The sequence below is a fragment of the Neopsephotus bourkii genome, unplaced genomic scaffold (assembly GCF_033783945.1).
Source record: "Neopsephotus bourkii isolate Nb327-2 ecotype Australia unplaced genomic scaffold, CSIRO-AGI_Nbou_v1 NB_1060, whole genome shotgun sequence".
In the NCBI taxonomy this organism is placed as follows: Eukaryota; Metazoa; Chordata; class Aves; order Psittaciformes; family Psittacidae; genus Neopsephotus; species Neopsephotus bourkii.
In genome coordinates, this window is record NW_026901548.1 from 1,979,498 (window position 1) to 1,994,883 (window position 15,386).

General features: G+C 44.9%; 1 protein-coding gene across 6 annotated transcripts in view; it reads left to right on the plus strand.

Annotated features, from left to right (window-relative positions):
- The window catches only part of MYT1 (myelin transcription factor 1), a 62,367-nt gene extending 55,725 nt beyond the window's left edge, over nucleotides 1–6,642 (plus strand). For all 6 annotated transcript variants that reach the window (XM_061361503.1, XM_061361504.1, XM_061361505.1 and 3 more), the window contains 4 exons: nucleotides 816–907; nucleotides 1,754–1,857; nucleotides 1,976–2,119; nucleotides 3,806–6,642. In XM_061361503.1, the coding sequence (XP_061217487.1) occupies nucleotides 816–907; nucleotides 1,754–1,857; nucleotides 1,976–2,119; nucleotides 3,806–3,946 (481 nt within the window). In that variant the 3' untranslated portion in view covers nucleotides 3,947–6,642. The remainder of the gene's footprint in view (nucleotides 1–815; nucleotides 908–1,753; nucleotides 1,858–1,975; nucleotides 2,120–3,805) is intronic.
- The last annotated feature ends 8,744 nt before the right edge of the window (nucleotides 6,643–15,386 follow it).

Below are 15,386 nucleotides of genomic sequence, written 5' to 3' on the forward strand. Positions count from 1 at the left end.
TTTATGTGCTGACCTCAGGTGGCTTTGAGGTTGCAATTTTCTACTTAGAAGTAAATGCGTAATTGTTTTAATATTGCAATAGTGATTATCAGGGAATCCCAGCCTGGTTTGGGTTGGAAGGGACCTTAAAGCTCCTCCAGCTCCAACCCCTGCCACGGGCAGGGACCCCTTCCACTGGAGCAGCTTGCTCCAAGCCCCTGTGTCCAACCTGGCCTTGAGCACTGCCAGGGATGGGGCAGCCACAGCTTCTCTGGGCACCCTGTGCCAGCGCCTCAGCACCCTCACAGGGAAGAGCTTCTGCCTAAGAGCTCCGCTCAGTCTCCCCTCGGGCAGGTTCAAACCATTCCCCCTTGTCCTGACCCTACAGGTTCTTGTCAGAATCCCCTCTCCAGCTTTCATATAACCTCTTTAGCTACTGGAAGCTGCTCTAAGATCTCCCTGGATGGAATTAGATTCAGCAAAATAAAGGAAACTGATAATATAATGTCCTTTCATTAGCATGTCAGACAGGACTTGGGTACCCCAAACAAAGGTTTCATACCACTGGCCAGACTCATCTCACCTTTCTGACCTGGCATAGCCCCTCTTCTAGGAAATGGTGTGCTTTTTAATCTCTGCTCGAGAAAATTGCTCTCGCTTTATAAATGAGGAGTTTTGTGGCATTATTCATAAAGCAATTTCCTCTGTGCCATAAAAAGCTTTTACAAGAACCGTCTCACAGCATGAACTCCACCAAATGGTATGAGCTGTTGTTGGGAACATAAGCACCTATAAATACCAAGAGTTCATGAAACCCATTTTTAATTGCTTTTCAGTTTGTCGGGGTGTCCAAGAGCTACTTTTGCTGGGAAGAAAGGAAAACTCTCAGGGGATGATATTCTCAACACAAAGTTCAAGACCAGCGATGGTAAGGACTTGTACTTCTTTTGCCTTGCGGTGTATAAAGGTCTTGGGTCCATGAACCTTTCTTTGCAGATCAGTGCGGGGGGATTAAACAACTCAAATCTGGCTGCAGGTTTGCAAGGATGACTTGTGCCATGAGCACCCATTCCTGGGGTTTCCTGGGTTTTGGGGGGTGCTACCAGCACCGCTCCTGAGCGACACGATAAAGAAGGAGTTTCCATAGTGAAATTCCAGGCAAGTAAAAAATGATGCTGAAGTAGTAGGTTTTTGTGGGGTTTTTAATCAAATATTCACTGGCATTTTTACAAACCCCTTGCAGTCGTTCAGCAATTTCCACCTATTCAGGGCTTTTAATCCTGAGATATTTCTGGATGTGGAATTTTGTTAGCGATGGCATTTTGCGTTTCCAGTTCTATTACTGAGGTTTCTGTGGTATCTGACAAGGTTCGGGCATTTAACTTGAATACGTCTATAGTTTGGAACCTATAAATACTTGCACTCTTCTATAAATACTCCTTTGTTTTATGAACTTCATCATTTCTAATCGAGACATGCATTAGTTTGTCAAATGGCATCTTCCCAACCTTTGAGCGACCCAATTGACCTTCAAGGGATGTGCTGGACCCCACAACAAGGGATATGCTGGACGGTGCTACACCGTCATTTGCTTTTGCATTTACATATTGACCTATTCAAGTGTCATTGAACTGTGATGATAAAAACCCTTACTACAAAAAACACACATGTATATAAAGCAGGTGAGATGTGTGTCCCGTTTCAAGGATGCAAAAGCAAAGGCTACTTTGTGAGTAGTGATGTTGGTAACTGTCCATAATCATCTCTCCTGCAGTTCTGGAGAATGATGAAGAGATCAAGCAGCTGAACAAGGAGATCAGTGAGCTGAACGAGTCCAACTCGGAGATGGAAGCAGCCATGGTGAAACTGCAGTCACAGGTTTGTGTGCTTGGATGTGCATCCAAGCCCATAAACGCATGGCCAAGCCCCTTGGGCGGATGGTGGTGGGTAACATCGCATGAGGGTTGGTGACGCTGCTGTGCTCCTTGCTCTGCAGATCTCCAGCATGGAGAAGAACCTGAAGAACATCGAGGAGGAAAACAAAATCATAGAGGAGCAAAACGAAGCCCTGTTCCTGGAGCTCTCAGGGTTGAGCCAGGCTCTAATCCAAAGTCTTGCCAATATCCGCCTTCCGCACATGGTAAGAAACATTGACAGCGCTCACCCCAGCCGGCCCTGATGGAGGCAGCTGTGCCAAACCCAATCCACAATAAGGGTTATACACAATTAGAGTGGAAGAATTTCTCTACACACACCTACGTGTCCTTTATAAGATCAGTACTTTTGCCTTATCTCTGAAGCTTGCATTATATCTCCCTTTTGTTGTCATTTTCTGCTGATCTGCCTTTGGATCTATTGTTCTGTCTCATTACATCTGGGAGCGTTATCGCAAAATAGGAAACTTTATCAAGGGCACCCAGCACCTTTTAGGCTAAGACAGCACAAGCAGAGATCAGGAGGGATTGGATTTCAACGTCAGAAAGATCTTAGTGCTCCTATTATAATGCAGGTAGTTTCAATTCAGTTTTCAATAGCTGGCAGCCAAAGAATAGCATTCTTAAAGAGAGTGTATTTTGTTTAATTTAACAAGGTCTCACAGCCCACAGCATGTTACCATAGAGTTACTGCAAAATGAAAAGCCTGCATTAAAATAGTAAAACCACAAAAGGCTATTAATTACCTTCCCTCTATTCCCAGCAATGTAATTACTGTTGTCAAAGCCAGGTGTGTGGAGGGGGGCTCGTGTTGTTGGGAGAAGGAGTCCTCTTACAACTCATGAAGACCGTGGCAATGATGAGAGGAACAAGCTTTTGATTTCTTTCTTTCTGCCATCTTTTCTCCTCTTTTTTTTTTGTTGGGAATCCTTTTCATTGGGGGTTGTATTTAAATCCAGGCTGGCTGGAGAGAAGCCATCCTCCAGCAGAGCAGTTTTGGATAGCATTCACCCAGCTGCCTAACTGGCAGAAAACCGCTCGCTGAGAGCTATTTTTTTGTCAAGTGTTTGACACATAAAGGTCAAATAAACTGTTCAGCAAATATTTTTTCATGGTTTCAGGCAACTCCAATTAAAGAATGCCCACGAGACTCATCTGCTCATTTTAGTCCTGTTCTTCTTCTTCCTCCCCCTTTTATTTTCTCCCCATTAACTCCGAGTTAGGCATTTGCAAGGTTACCACCATGCCCCTCAAAAGCAAAAGCTGCACAGCAGCATTCAGCCCAAGGTGAACAGGCTTCGGTCCTAACTTTGCCTTTGATTCCCTCCATGATGTTTCAGCAGTCCTCCCATCCTCCAGCCCTTCATTTCCATGCCTTAATTCAGCCTCGAGCTTGTCAATCTCCCGGCACATGCTTAACCTGGTGCTGGTAATAGTTCCATGAGGCCAATGCACATAATTAAGAACCCAGTTAGGATCTGGCCGGAGCAGGGGTTACACAATGAGATTTCAATACCTACAGCACCACACACTAAAAGGCTCCATTGTGGAGACCTTTGGCTGTTGGTACGTACACAGATGATGAGGGGAGATTTAGATTAGATATTAGGAAGAGTTCTTCACTATAAGGATGCTGAGGCGCTGGCACAGGGTGCCCAGAGAAGCTGTGGCTGCCCCATCCCTGGCAGTGCACAAGGCCAGGTTGGACACAGGGGCCTGGAGCAAGCTGCTCCAGTGGAAGGGGTCCCTGCCCATGGAAGGGAGTTGGAACTGAATGAGCTTGAAGGTCCCTTCCAACCCAAACCAATTCAAGGATTAATTGCAAAGAAACATCTCTGCATCTTCTTGCTCTACTTTTACTAACACTTTCATTTGGCTTTTTTTGGCTGCAGGAGCCAATTAGTGAGCAGAACTTCGATGCATATGTGAACACACTGACTGACATGTACACCAACCAGGAGTGCTATCAGAACCCAGAGAACAAGGACCTGCTGGAGACCATCAAGCAAGCCGTCAAGGGCATCCAGGTTTAGTGGTGCGGGACACAGACGAGCAAGCGACCAGCCTGTAAGATGGAACTATCCCTCCAAATATTCAGGTTTACAAGTTAGAAAACTTGTTTAATGAATGAAAAAAGTCAAAAAGACAAAAAAAAAAAAAGGACCAAAATGTAACCAAGAGGCCATTTGTGAGACGTGGAACTGATCAAACTCAATGTTCTCGTTTACTTAACTTTGGACCTTCTTGAGAAAAGTGGGATTTTTTTCTCTACCTGGACCACGAGGTAGATCAGGATGGAAGGCTGAATTCTCCAGTAGGCTGTGGGGCTTGGTAGCTGGTGAAGAGCAGGCATCTTTCCTGAGTTGCCGTGCTCTTGCGGAGTTGATCCAAGGGTTAAAACGTTACAAGAACAGGGTCTTGTCTGATCCAAGACTAGCATCTGACTGGCTTAAACCCTCATGTTGTCTATGGTCCTATGTCCAGATCACCTACTCACACATGAATTATGTTCTGTGTTGCTACAAGTGCTGGAGCTGCAAGCCACCTGTAAATCTGAACCGGTGCTGGGCCTCCCAGCCCCGAAGTGTTCAGATCTCCACTGGGCATGGGAACTCTTTAAGTATTATAAAGTAGCTTATTTTTATTTTCTGAAAGAAATCTGAAGAGCAGTTCTGGATCTCCAGTGGAAAGCGCAATGGAAAAAAGGTTCTCAGGGAAGCTTTGGAGTTTGCAACTACAGTATTCCTTTGTCTGTCTTAAATATGAGAATAGCTATTATGAATAGGCCAATACCAGATATTTCCTACAGAAGAATTCTTTAATGTGTCATGGTCCGGTGTATATGATTTTTTGGAAGTCTGTTTGATGACAGTTCTGGTTCTTTTCATTGTTGGGATCACCCTTGCAGTGGCGCAGTACTGCCAGTCCACAGGTCATACATCGAATGCCAGAGAAACGGCTGAGATTGTGATGAACAGCAAAAAAACCCAAGAAACAAAAACCAACAAGAAGAGAGATGTCAATTAACGGCCAGCAAAGTGCTTACTACCACCAGTCAGTAGTTGATTCCCTACAGGTATCCACAGGGCAATGGGTGGTTTTGGGTTTGGTGTTCTACGCTTGCTGCAAAAGTCACAGCACAAGTGCTGTAAAAAGGGAGGAAAAAAGAGTATTCAGGTATTGGGTATTCTTCCAAAGAAGCATTCTGTAAGCAGCTCGGTCCACGCAGCCCACTGTGCACTTAAAGAACAACTCAATGAATGTCTCTGCAGCACCCCACGTGCTCTCCCCATGCTCATTCCCATCTGGAGCTCGCTGTTCCCCTCCTGCAAATGCTTTGGAAGCAGAAAGGGGAAAAGCTCCCTGACGGGTCCCAGCATGGGATGCATCCTGCATCCCACATCTCTCCCAGCAGCGGGGAGGGCAGAGCTGGGGTGGATTTTGCTGAGCCCTCGTAAAGGCACAACTGTGGTGTCATTTTGAGCCCAATCCTGCAGATATTTGGGGTTTAGGGTGTAATCCATGATTTGGAGTCGATGGAAAGCTCCCCAGTGACTGCAGCAGCCATTGGGTCTGTCCTTGGAGCTCCCGAGTGACTCAGCTCATATTGGCTCCCCTGTTGAGCTCAACAGGGCAGCTGGGGTGGGTGGGTTTGCTCATGTCCATAAGTGTTTGCAGGATCAGACTCCATGAGTTCACTTATTTTAGAACCCATTCCAAGTGCAAACATAGAAAAGAAAGGGGAAAAAAAAGAAATAATACTAATTTGAGGTGTTAAAAACACAATGTTCTTAACATGTAAATAGAGTCCAAATTGATTGTGACTGCAATTCAGTTAGTATTTAAAAGTAGAGAAATTGCACTTCCTGGAAGAAAGAGAGGGGGTAAACCCATAAGTAGTTAGTTTAATTATCCTGTAAATTATTTAATTTTGGCAAGATGTATGTAATTTATATTGACAACACCTTCTGTTAACTTTTTTTTTTTGCTATTTATTTAACTTTTTTATTTATTAATTTTCTACTGGTTTGAAAAACTGGACACTGCACCATAGGAAAAAAAGAAAAAGCAAAAAAATAATAAAACCTTAAAATTTAAAACTTTTGACCATAAAAAAAAAGATATTCCAAATAAAAAAAAAAAAGGAAAAAAAAAAGAACCCCTATCTCCAACTCCTACTTGGAATTTTGATGCAACCGAGTTATTTTTTATATATTTTGTTATTTATTCTTTTAAGGAAGGGAATTTTTTTAAAGATATTTTATACCTGAGACCTTTTGATAAGTTTTTGGTTTGTTTTTTTGCGGGAGCACTTGAGGGGGGGGAGGGACGGTGGGGCAAAAGAGAGACCTTTTCAGTTCGATCTTTCTTTTCCATTCCTATCGTTTCAGGCACTGATAACAGGAGATGAGAATCGTGTATTTATTATTTATTTAATATTTAAGTCGGGGAGGGGGGGGAAAAAAGCATTGACCTGTGCTCTTGTTGTATATTTATTTTGTCGTTTGTGTGTTGGTTACGTGATGACTGAGTACTTGTTTCTGTGAAGGAATACTGTTCCTATTTAAATAATAAAGAGTCACATTGAAAGTTATAGCAGGCTACATGTTATTCTGTGAAAACCAATACTGTGATCTACTTTCCTCAGGAAATGTACTTTGCAGACAGAACTTCCTTATGTACTGGCAGGGTTATTTCGTAATAAAACCCAGTTCTGTTTGTGACTTTAGTTCCTATGGTCTTTCTTCGAGCTGTTGCCAGTGTCCCCAGTGGGTTCCATCCTTCTGCACCGTGGCTTAGAGGGTTGGTGTGTTCCCCCACCTTGGAGCTGTGGATGGGGGCTGCCCACCCCAAACGTGGCTCTCCCCAATGACTCAATTCTGGGATTAAAGGGAAGTTTAGGTTTGGTTTCTCTGAAGACTTTGAAGAATAAGGAGTTGTCACCATGCAGCCATGTGGGCACCTAAAATCCCACTAGGCCCATGATGGGGAGAATCAAAAGTGCAAGCAAAGGTATGTATTTATTTAGTCATAGAATCATTTAGGTTGAAAAAGGCCTTAAGATCATCAAGACCATCACTAAACCATGTCCCCAGGCACCACATCTACACATCCTTTAAATACCTCCAGGGACAGTGACTCCACCACTGCCCTGGGCAATACTTGACAACCATTTTGGGGAAGAAATTATCCCTAATATCCAGTCTAAACCCCCTTGGAGCAACCTAAGGACTTTTCCTCTTGTCCTATTACATGTTATTTGGTAGAAGAGACTGACCCTGACCTTGCTACAACCTGCTTTCAGGTAGTTGGTAGAGACTGATAATGTCTCCCCTGGGTCTCTTTTCAACAGGCTCCCAACATCCCCAGTTCCTTTGGCTGTTCCTCACAAGATGTGTGCTCCAGAAGGTTGCTGAAGCCCCTTCCCCAAGGCAGGGGGGCCGTACCCTGCACTGCCAGCACTCAGCATCACTCAGATTTCACAGCTTTGTACTCCCACAAAGCGCACAAGCAGAGGAGACACCACTGGGAGCAGTGCAGGAAATGCCAGCACTGGGATGGGACACGGAGACGGATGCTTTCCCCTCCTGGGTGTACAAAAAAGCCTCATCAAATTTCTCTCTAAGGATTAGTTAAAATGCTGGGAGATGGCTTGGTTTGGTTAACAAGATTTCCTCACTTATCCACCTGACTCTAATGTTCACAGATTTCCTTCCTGGAACAACAGGGCTTTGTCACTGGAAAGAGCTCATGCCTGGAAGCTGTGGCAATGAAGAGGATTTCTCTCCCCTCTCTGTGTTGGAGATGTCATTACTGAAGTTACCGAAATTGATGTGCTGCAGCTGTAGCTTCCAAGGTGAAATCAGGTAAATCACATTAAAGCCATTCCAAGCTGAGTGAGTTGGGTCAAATGGGAATTTCAGGCAGGTTCATTGCCAAGAAATTCAATTCTCTGATTAACTAAGCTGAACTTCTCTGACTGTCCCCACGCAGAGGCACATGTGCTGCTGGGTTACAGCAGGTGATGCTCACAAATACCCAGAGGTGAAGGGCAGACTGAAATGGAGCCCAAAGGGTAAAAACTGTAGCCAGAAAAAATTAAAGCAAAGTTTGGGGTAGAAAGATTTCTTAAAGCTTTTGCTTAAGCTTGTACATGGCCATGGGTGTTCATTGGAAGGTTTCTGTCTTCATTTGATGTCTGCAAGCTGCCCTGGGGCAGGATAACCGGCAGAGGCTTAGGACAGGCTTATGGGATGACTGAAGAGAGGTCCTCCAGGTTCTATCAGCATCTGGCTTTTCTCCCTCTGAGTGGTCAGATTTAGGACTTGCTTTGTATCCCCAAGCCGTGTGGTCCCAAATGCCTCAGCAGAAACAGCCTTGGGAGCAAGGATTGAGAGTTCAGGAGGTTTTGTCCTCTCCACAGAGGACTTCACAGCTTTAAAGGAGAAAACCCCATGGCTGCACACTGTTTCTGAAGGGCATGTAATTGTTTTGGGGGGGGTTCACTAGACTTTGCACCACCGAGCAGCTCCTTGTGCCAATATTTGCTTATGATGATAGCTAATAGACATGCTTGCTTGTCCTTTCTTAACGAATTGCTGTGCTGTATAATAGAGCAGTTAGATTTGTATTAAACTGCAGCTTTGGGAGCCATCACTGTGAGATGTTATCTTCTCTGAACTGGAGTCCTTTATCGCAGGGAAGGGAATTGAATTGGTTTAAGATGGTACACTGTCAGTTTATAGGTGTGCTTAGGAGAGCTCTTAAGCCTCCTCCACCATGCACAGGGTGAGAGCTGGCTGCAGAGGAGAGCAGGTCTTTTGCTTAAAGGATGTAAGTGGAAAGATACTTGTCAGCATAAGGTTGTTTCTAAACGTGTTGATAAACCATTGACAAACAAGAGCATCATTTGGCCTCGCTGATGGCACTGTTAATTGTAGCTGCTAATGACCCATTCCTCCACTCTTCTGCTCAAGTGGTACCTTCCTCTTGTCAACATTTACTGAGTCTCTCCCTATGGATTTTGGATGTGTGCAGAAAAGGGTTTCTTTCCCTGTCTCATTTTCCCGCAGTTTTGGTCCCCCTGCTCCAGAACTCCTCTGGGTGAAGTCTTTATGCTTGGTTCATCTCACCCTGCTCCCACAACCTGAGAAACACACAGCTGGCTGGTCAAGAAGGGGTTGCTGGGGAGAGAAGGAAACCTGGCTCTTGAGAGATGCCATTTGGCATCCAATTCACTCCCCTTGGGCTGCAGAAAGATGCTGCTGTGGCTGGGGAGCGATTGGAGGGGCTGGAGATGACACTGCGGTCAACACAGAAGCCCCTGGCTGGAAACTGTTCCCTTCCCAACCAGCACTGAGCACAGCTTGGTTGGATTAAAGCTCTGGCCAGCACTTGCTAACACACTCACTCCTCCTACACTTTTATGGGAAGATATATCCTGAAACGACCTTCTCTTTGTACAGAAGGGCTCCTGGGACTGAGGCTGTAGGGCACGTGGATGATGCATCCTTCAGACAAATATTTATTTGTTATTCCAGATGCCTTCATCCCTGTCTTTCCGTGGGATGAATAAATCACCAATTGTAAAAACGGTAGGATCAGATTTTAGGACATTTTCAACCCTGTCAACAGGGAAGTATAACAACCATTAAAGCCTGCTTTCATTTATATCACTGCAATGCTCTTCTAGTTGAATGACAGCGAGTATCTGTGATGATATCAAGAAAGGATGAAGCAAGGACATATGCTCTGCCTGAGCTCCAGGACTAGTACAAAGGGCTGGACCATCCCAGGAGAACCTGTCCATGCTAAGATAACGATGCCTGACCCTGCAGCATCGTGGTTGTGGTTAACTTGGTCATGCCCATATTGAAGCCAGCATATGCCAAAAACTTCTCCTTGCCTCTTCGTCAGTCACAAGTCCCAGAGTCCACCCAAACTGAGCAGGAGGCAGTGGACTCAAACAGGAGCTAACTTGGCCTCAGCACTGCAGAGGAGTTGGCTTTGGCCTGAAGCTCATCAAGTCCAAGATCAAGGATCAGCTCCTCAGGTCTTGCTGTTTGCCAGAGGACTCCTTGGGCTTCAGCATTTAATAACCCAGCCCAACCATGCTAAGGCTGTTCAACAATTAAATAACATAAATCCAGAAGCTAGATTAATAAACAGTCTAGTCTGTCTACAGCAGTCTACAGGGTGGAGAGAGAAAACTGTAAAATATTTATTACCAGCTTGGGGATGAAGTCATTAATTTAATAACTACCCATTGCTTTGCTTCTCACACTTGTTAGCAGTCTGAAGGTTACAGAAGATTAGGTGGGAAACTTACTGCCTCCCTGCTGAGAGGAGCCTTTCCCATGAACGCCAGGGCCCAGCTCCCATCTGTCACCCCATGATGCTCTGAGGTGGTGAATCTATTACTGTGCTGCTTATCAAAATGAGATGAAACAAGTTCTGCTGGCCACATGGCAACCCTCCATGGAATTTAATGAGGACTCTGCCCTTTGTGCATCAGGCCATTCCCAACAGCTGGAGACATGAAGGCAGGAGGATCTTTGTTGGTGTTCACCGCTTGTTCATGATGTGGTTCCCACATCAAGTCTGAACCCAGCAGCATCTCAAGGGCAGGAGCCTTTGGAGACCAGTGCATTGGCTGCCTCCTGTCCCGAGAGGTCAGGACCATTATCAGGCAGTCCCTCATCTGTGGTTTCTCAGTGAGTCTTCACACTTCAAGAAGAGGGAACATGGGTGTTAGTTCAGTCCCTGCAGTGATCTGGTATCAGGCAGCATTCAGGACTTAGATGTATGCATCCTCTTTGTTTGTAGTGATTACGGATGGAATCCCCTGATGAGTGTTCTTCTCCACTGACAACTGCAATTTGCAGCGATGCTGCAGAAGAACTCATGAATAAGGGAGGGTGTCTGTGTGCTCTTAGCATATTTTGTCATCATTTCCTCTAGGGACAGCAAAGAGCTGGCATGTGAACCCAGCACACAGGGGATAGGGTGAGATTTCAGTGGTACCTTAAGCAAGGTAGGGAGGAGAGGGAAAAAGAGAGACAAAATGCTTATGAATCACAACAGACCTGCAAGATATTTCTGTTGCCACCAAAAAGGGAACCATCTCTGCAGCGTGATAACCTCAATTTTTCCCTTGCATCAGATTAATTTGCAACCATCAGCACAAGCATCTTTATCCTGACCATGCTGTACTCCAGCACACTTCCAGCAAAGGCAGGGATAACCGCAGAGGCCCTACCCCAGTATCATGTCATCGCATTACCCTTTCATTTCTCTTATCAATGCCACCATTCAGTTCCGCTCCTTATTGCCAGCGTTATCACAATGAGCCAAGAAAGTGCAGAGCAGCAGCCAGGAGAGAAAGGGAAAAAAGGCCAGACCAGGTGAAATTCTGATGTTGTCAGCTAAAATAGTTTCCAGATGAGCTCTGCCCACAAAGAAGCTGAATCTTGGTGATTTAGTTGCCAAATTTTACATCTGCTCCCTTTTTCCCCATCCCTCCTCTCGGCTGCGAGCTCAGAGTGGAGTCCTGACACTGCAAAGCGTTAATAGAATTAGTCTCCTGCTATGAACTGTTCACTGGGGCTTGTTAGCTCAATTGTTGATGCTAAATTCTTATCAGAGCCACCTAAAAGAGCATGAATCAAGAAAGGCTGAATTCCCTATCTGAGATTTAATTAAACCCCAAGTAAAAGTAGAAAATCACTTTGAAAAGAGAAGAGACGAATGCAAAACGCTTTTCATCGCTGAACTCCGCATCTTCGGCGCTCAGACCCTGAGCAGTGATTTCAAAGGGAGTTTTGCCAGAGCAAAGGCTGAGTGAAACACAGACAAGCCTGCCCTTGGTGCTTCTTTAACACAAGGCCCTGATGCTCATCCAAGGTAAATGACATATGGAAACCCACTGATTCAGGCCTCCTAAAGATCAGGACCTACAGATGCAAAGCAGTAGAATGCCCTTGCAAGGGAAACAGAGATCTCCTTGAGTAAGGTTGTGTGATGGTATTGGTTTATGGATTTGTATCTATTTTCCATTTGCTGTGCAAAAAGGCTCATGCATCAAACCATGTACCTAGCAGACACAGAGAAACAGTAGTACCGGAGTTGGTACGGCCTCATGTGGGATATCGTGGGTAGTTCTGGGACTTCTCTTTGGAAAAAGAAAGGGTTCATTTCTCCTTGACCAGGTGTGGGAAGGACTGACAGGGTGATTAGCAGAAGGAGAACCTATCTTAGGAGAGGAGATTAAAAGAGCTTGGCTTGTTTAGCCTAGAAAAACAAAGGTTAAGAGGGGATATGATTACTCTTCATAAATACATTCGGGGTGGAAGGAAGGGGAATGATTTAAGTTCGAGGATAATAGGGGTGGGAGATCAAATAAGGTGCATCTTAGCCAGGGATAAATTTCCATTGGAAATCTGAACATGTTTCCTTATTGCTGGAGAAGGGAGGTTTTGTCCTTCTGAGCAGGACAGCCTAGCCCCAAGGACACACGCTGAGGCTGGGCAGCCCCACAGGCAGGTCTGCAGGTAAGGGCATGTAGGACTACCGCAGCCAAAGCAGCAGCAGGAAAATGGGACGTGGCTGCCGTCTTGTGGTATTTCTATTATTTATGAATCCATAGAATCCATTGATTTTATTTAAGCCATGAATCACTTGAAAGATTCAGGAATCATTTTCTCCCCCCATAAATAAGCAAAGCTTGATTTTTTTTGAGGTTTTTATCCATCAGTCCTCCTCTAAATCATGGCAGATGGATCATAATGAGATGGAGAGAGACAGGACACTGAACAGGGCTTACTGGTGCTCCTGGCAGCAACATGAAGCACCTCACTACTCTATGTCCCCAGCAGCAGGGACCTCTGGTGATGCCTTCTCCCATTCTCAGGCTGAGCAGTCTCCTGGCTACTTTCCTTTGACACTGCAGTTAAGTGAGATGAATCCAGGTCTTTACGAGTCCTTTCTCCAAGTGGCAATGGTTATGCACAGTGCAATACAGTGGAAATCAAGACATATGTTCTTCCTCTTGCTTCAGCAGTTACTCACAGAGCCCTCTGATGAAGTGAGGCAAGAGGAGCTTTAGGACACACACACATATATATCTATATCCTGTGCATGGGCAGGAGGATCTCAAGTGATTTGCTGTCATGTTGAAACTCAAAATCAGATTTGCAAAGCTTAGGTACAAAATAGCCTTTCAACACCAAACACAGGTGCTTTCACAGTCTGAAACAGAAAACCAAAGAAGAAAGGTATGAAATGTATTTATTTCATTAAATATATATGTGAAATATCATTTATATTATTATATATTATACATTAATATATTTCAGCCATATAACACGAATGAGGGGATTTATCTATAATTTGAACGTCTTATTTTTTCTTTAAGACAAAAACTAGGAGCAGTTCATGCACCAATGAGCTTTACTTTTCAATGTTCTCACATATTGATCAGAAAATGGTTTTCTATTTCGGTACTTCAACAGTCAACTATAAATCTAGTAATATTAGTGGAAATGCATTATGTCTGAGTGTATTTACATTGAATCTATGATTCTATTCATATATAGAATCTATTATTCTATGATACATATATGCATAGGTGTGTGTACACATATATAGTATACATTTCTGGAACTCATCAGGAAACACAATAGAGCATATGTTGAAAAATAGTAAAAAGAAAAGAAACTGGTGAAAATAGAGCCCTATGATGTAAAGCTCCTCCAGGTCGTGATTTATGTGACTCATCCTGTCACTCACAAATTACTCCGTTGACTTAAGCAACCATCTATCACACAGCTGCAGGTCAGGCTTAGGCTGCTGGGCCCTGACTTGGGTGCTAAAATGCCTTTTCACTCTCTGCTCTTTCAAATAAATAAAACCACTCCATTTTAAAGGACTGCCACTAAGATGGACTTTGCAAGTTCGTTCGTGTCAACTGGTGTTTTCAAATTACGTATAAAAGAAATTGGGTTTAATAAAAGGAGGAAAATGGGAAAACAGGGAGATAAAGGAAAAGCAAGAAAAATCACAGCTTGCTCTCAGTAATTAAGTATCTCCGTTAAGGAAGGATGGAGACTTAATTCGCACTCCTAAGACAAGAGCTGGAGGTTGCTCAGAGTAGGGCCAAGGTTGCACTGTTCCAGTGAGGGTCCCTGCCCAGGAGAAGATGCTGACTCGCACTCTCCAAGCCCGCAGCAATGCCTGTACTGCTGGAGACACCTTGTGGTATGTGGATGAGAAATATAGTAATGTTGGGATTTACCCGGTGCTGCCAGGCCCTGCTTCCCAACCCTGCTCTGCTGTTTCCTCTCTCAGAGGCTGCCGAGGCTCCTCAAGCCACACACATTTGCAGACAAGGCAAATGGAGGAGTTCCTAATCTACTGCTGACTGTTCCTAATCTACTGCTCATGCATAACAAAGCCCCAGGTGAGATGTAAGGATGAAAGGAAGGTCTTTTTAAAGAGCAGGGAGAGAAGTAGTACAAAGAACCAGCAATCACAAACCCAGGAAGTACCCAACCATCCTCTTTTATTAACTATGAGTATTTTTGTGATATTATCAGCCATCTTTTGGTTTCCTCCATCACTGGAGCCCGGTGCTGTGACCTGCAGGGAGGTGTTTTCAGCATTAACTACATTTTCAAAGAAGCCAAAGGGGAAAAAGCTTAAGGGGAGCAGAGCCATTGGGTGCCAGTGTTCTGTCAGCCCACATTTGGACCGTGCACTCCAGAGATGCATACGAGTTAGAGGTGCAGAAAACAACCTGTCCCTTGGGGGAGACAATCTCCCTCCAGCTATCCCTTTCCCATGGCTGTGCCCCCAGATATGTTTGGGGTGCAGGCAATGAGATGGGGATTTGCAGTGGGCAAGTGTTTTCCCTGTGCGTGTCTCTCAGCTAATTCCTGCAATTCTCCATCTAGAGATGGATGGAGAGGCTGCCTCATGGACGCTGCCAGTGAAATCCAAGGAATCATGAGCACAACTTGGAGGGCTCAAGGTATTCAGGAATCCCTAAACCACTCCCCCTGCCCTTCTCAAGGACTGGCTGCAAGAGCAGCTGCTGCTTCCCCATCTTCCTCTCTGCCTTAGGAGCAGTCTGCAGGGAAGCATAAGCGATGCCCCCCTCTGCTGCAGCCAGCTCTGCCTGCAGCACAGCTGCTCTAGCAATAAAGGGCCACTTTTTAGGCAGCTTTTGTTTCATTTTAACCATTTTCATGCTAAAAATAAACCAAGTGCTATTTTTCCAGCCGCTGCAGCAGCAAGGGGAGCAGATGCTGAATGGAAGCCTTGGAATCACACGGGTGAGGAGTTTGTCTGTCCTGCGTTTGCGTTGCCATTGCGCCCGAGTGCTTTCCGTATTAAACAAGACGAGGCGAGCGCAATCACCACGTCCTGGTTTGGTTGAATCAGCAAGGAGGAGTTCCAGTGCTCAGTCCCCACGAA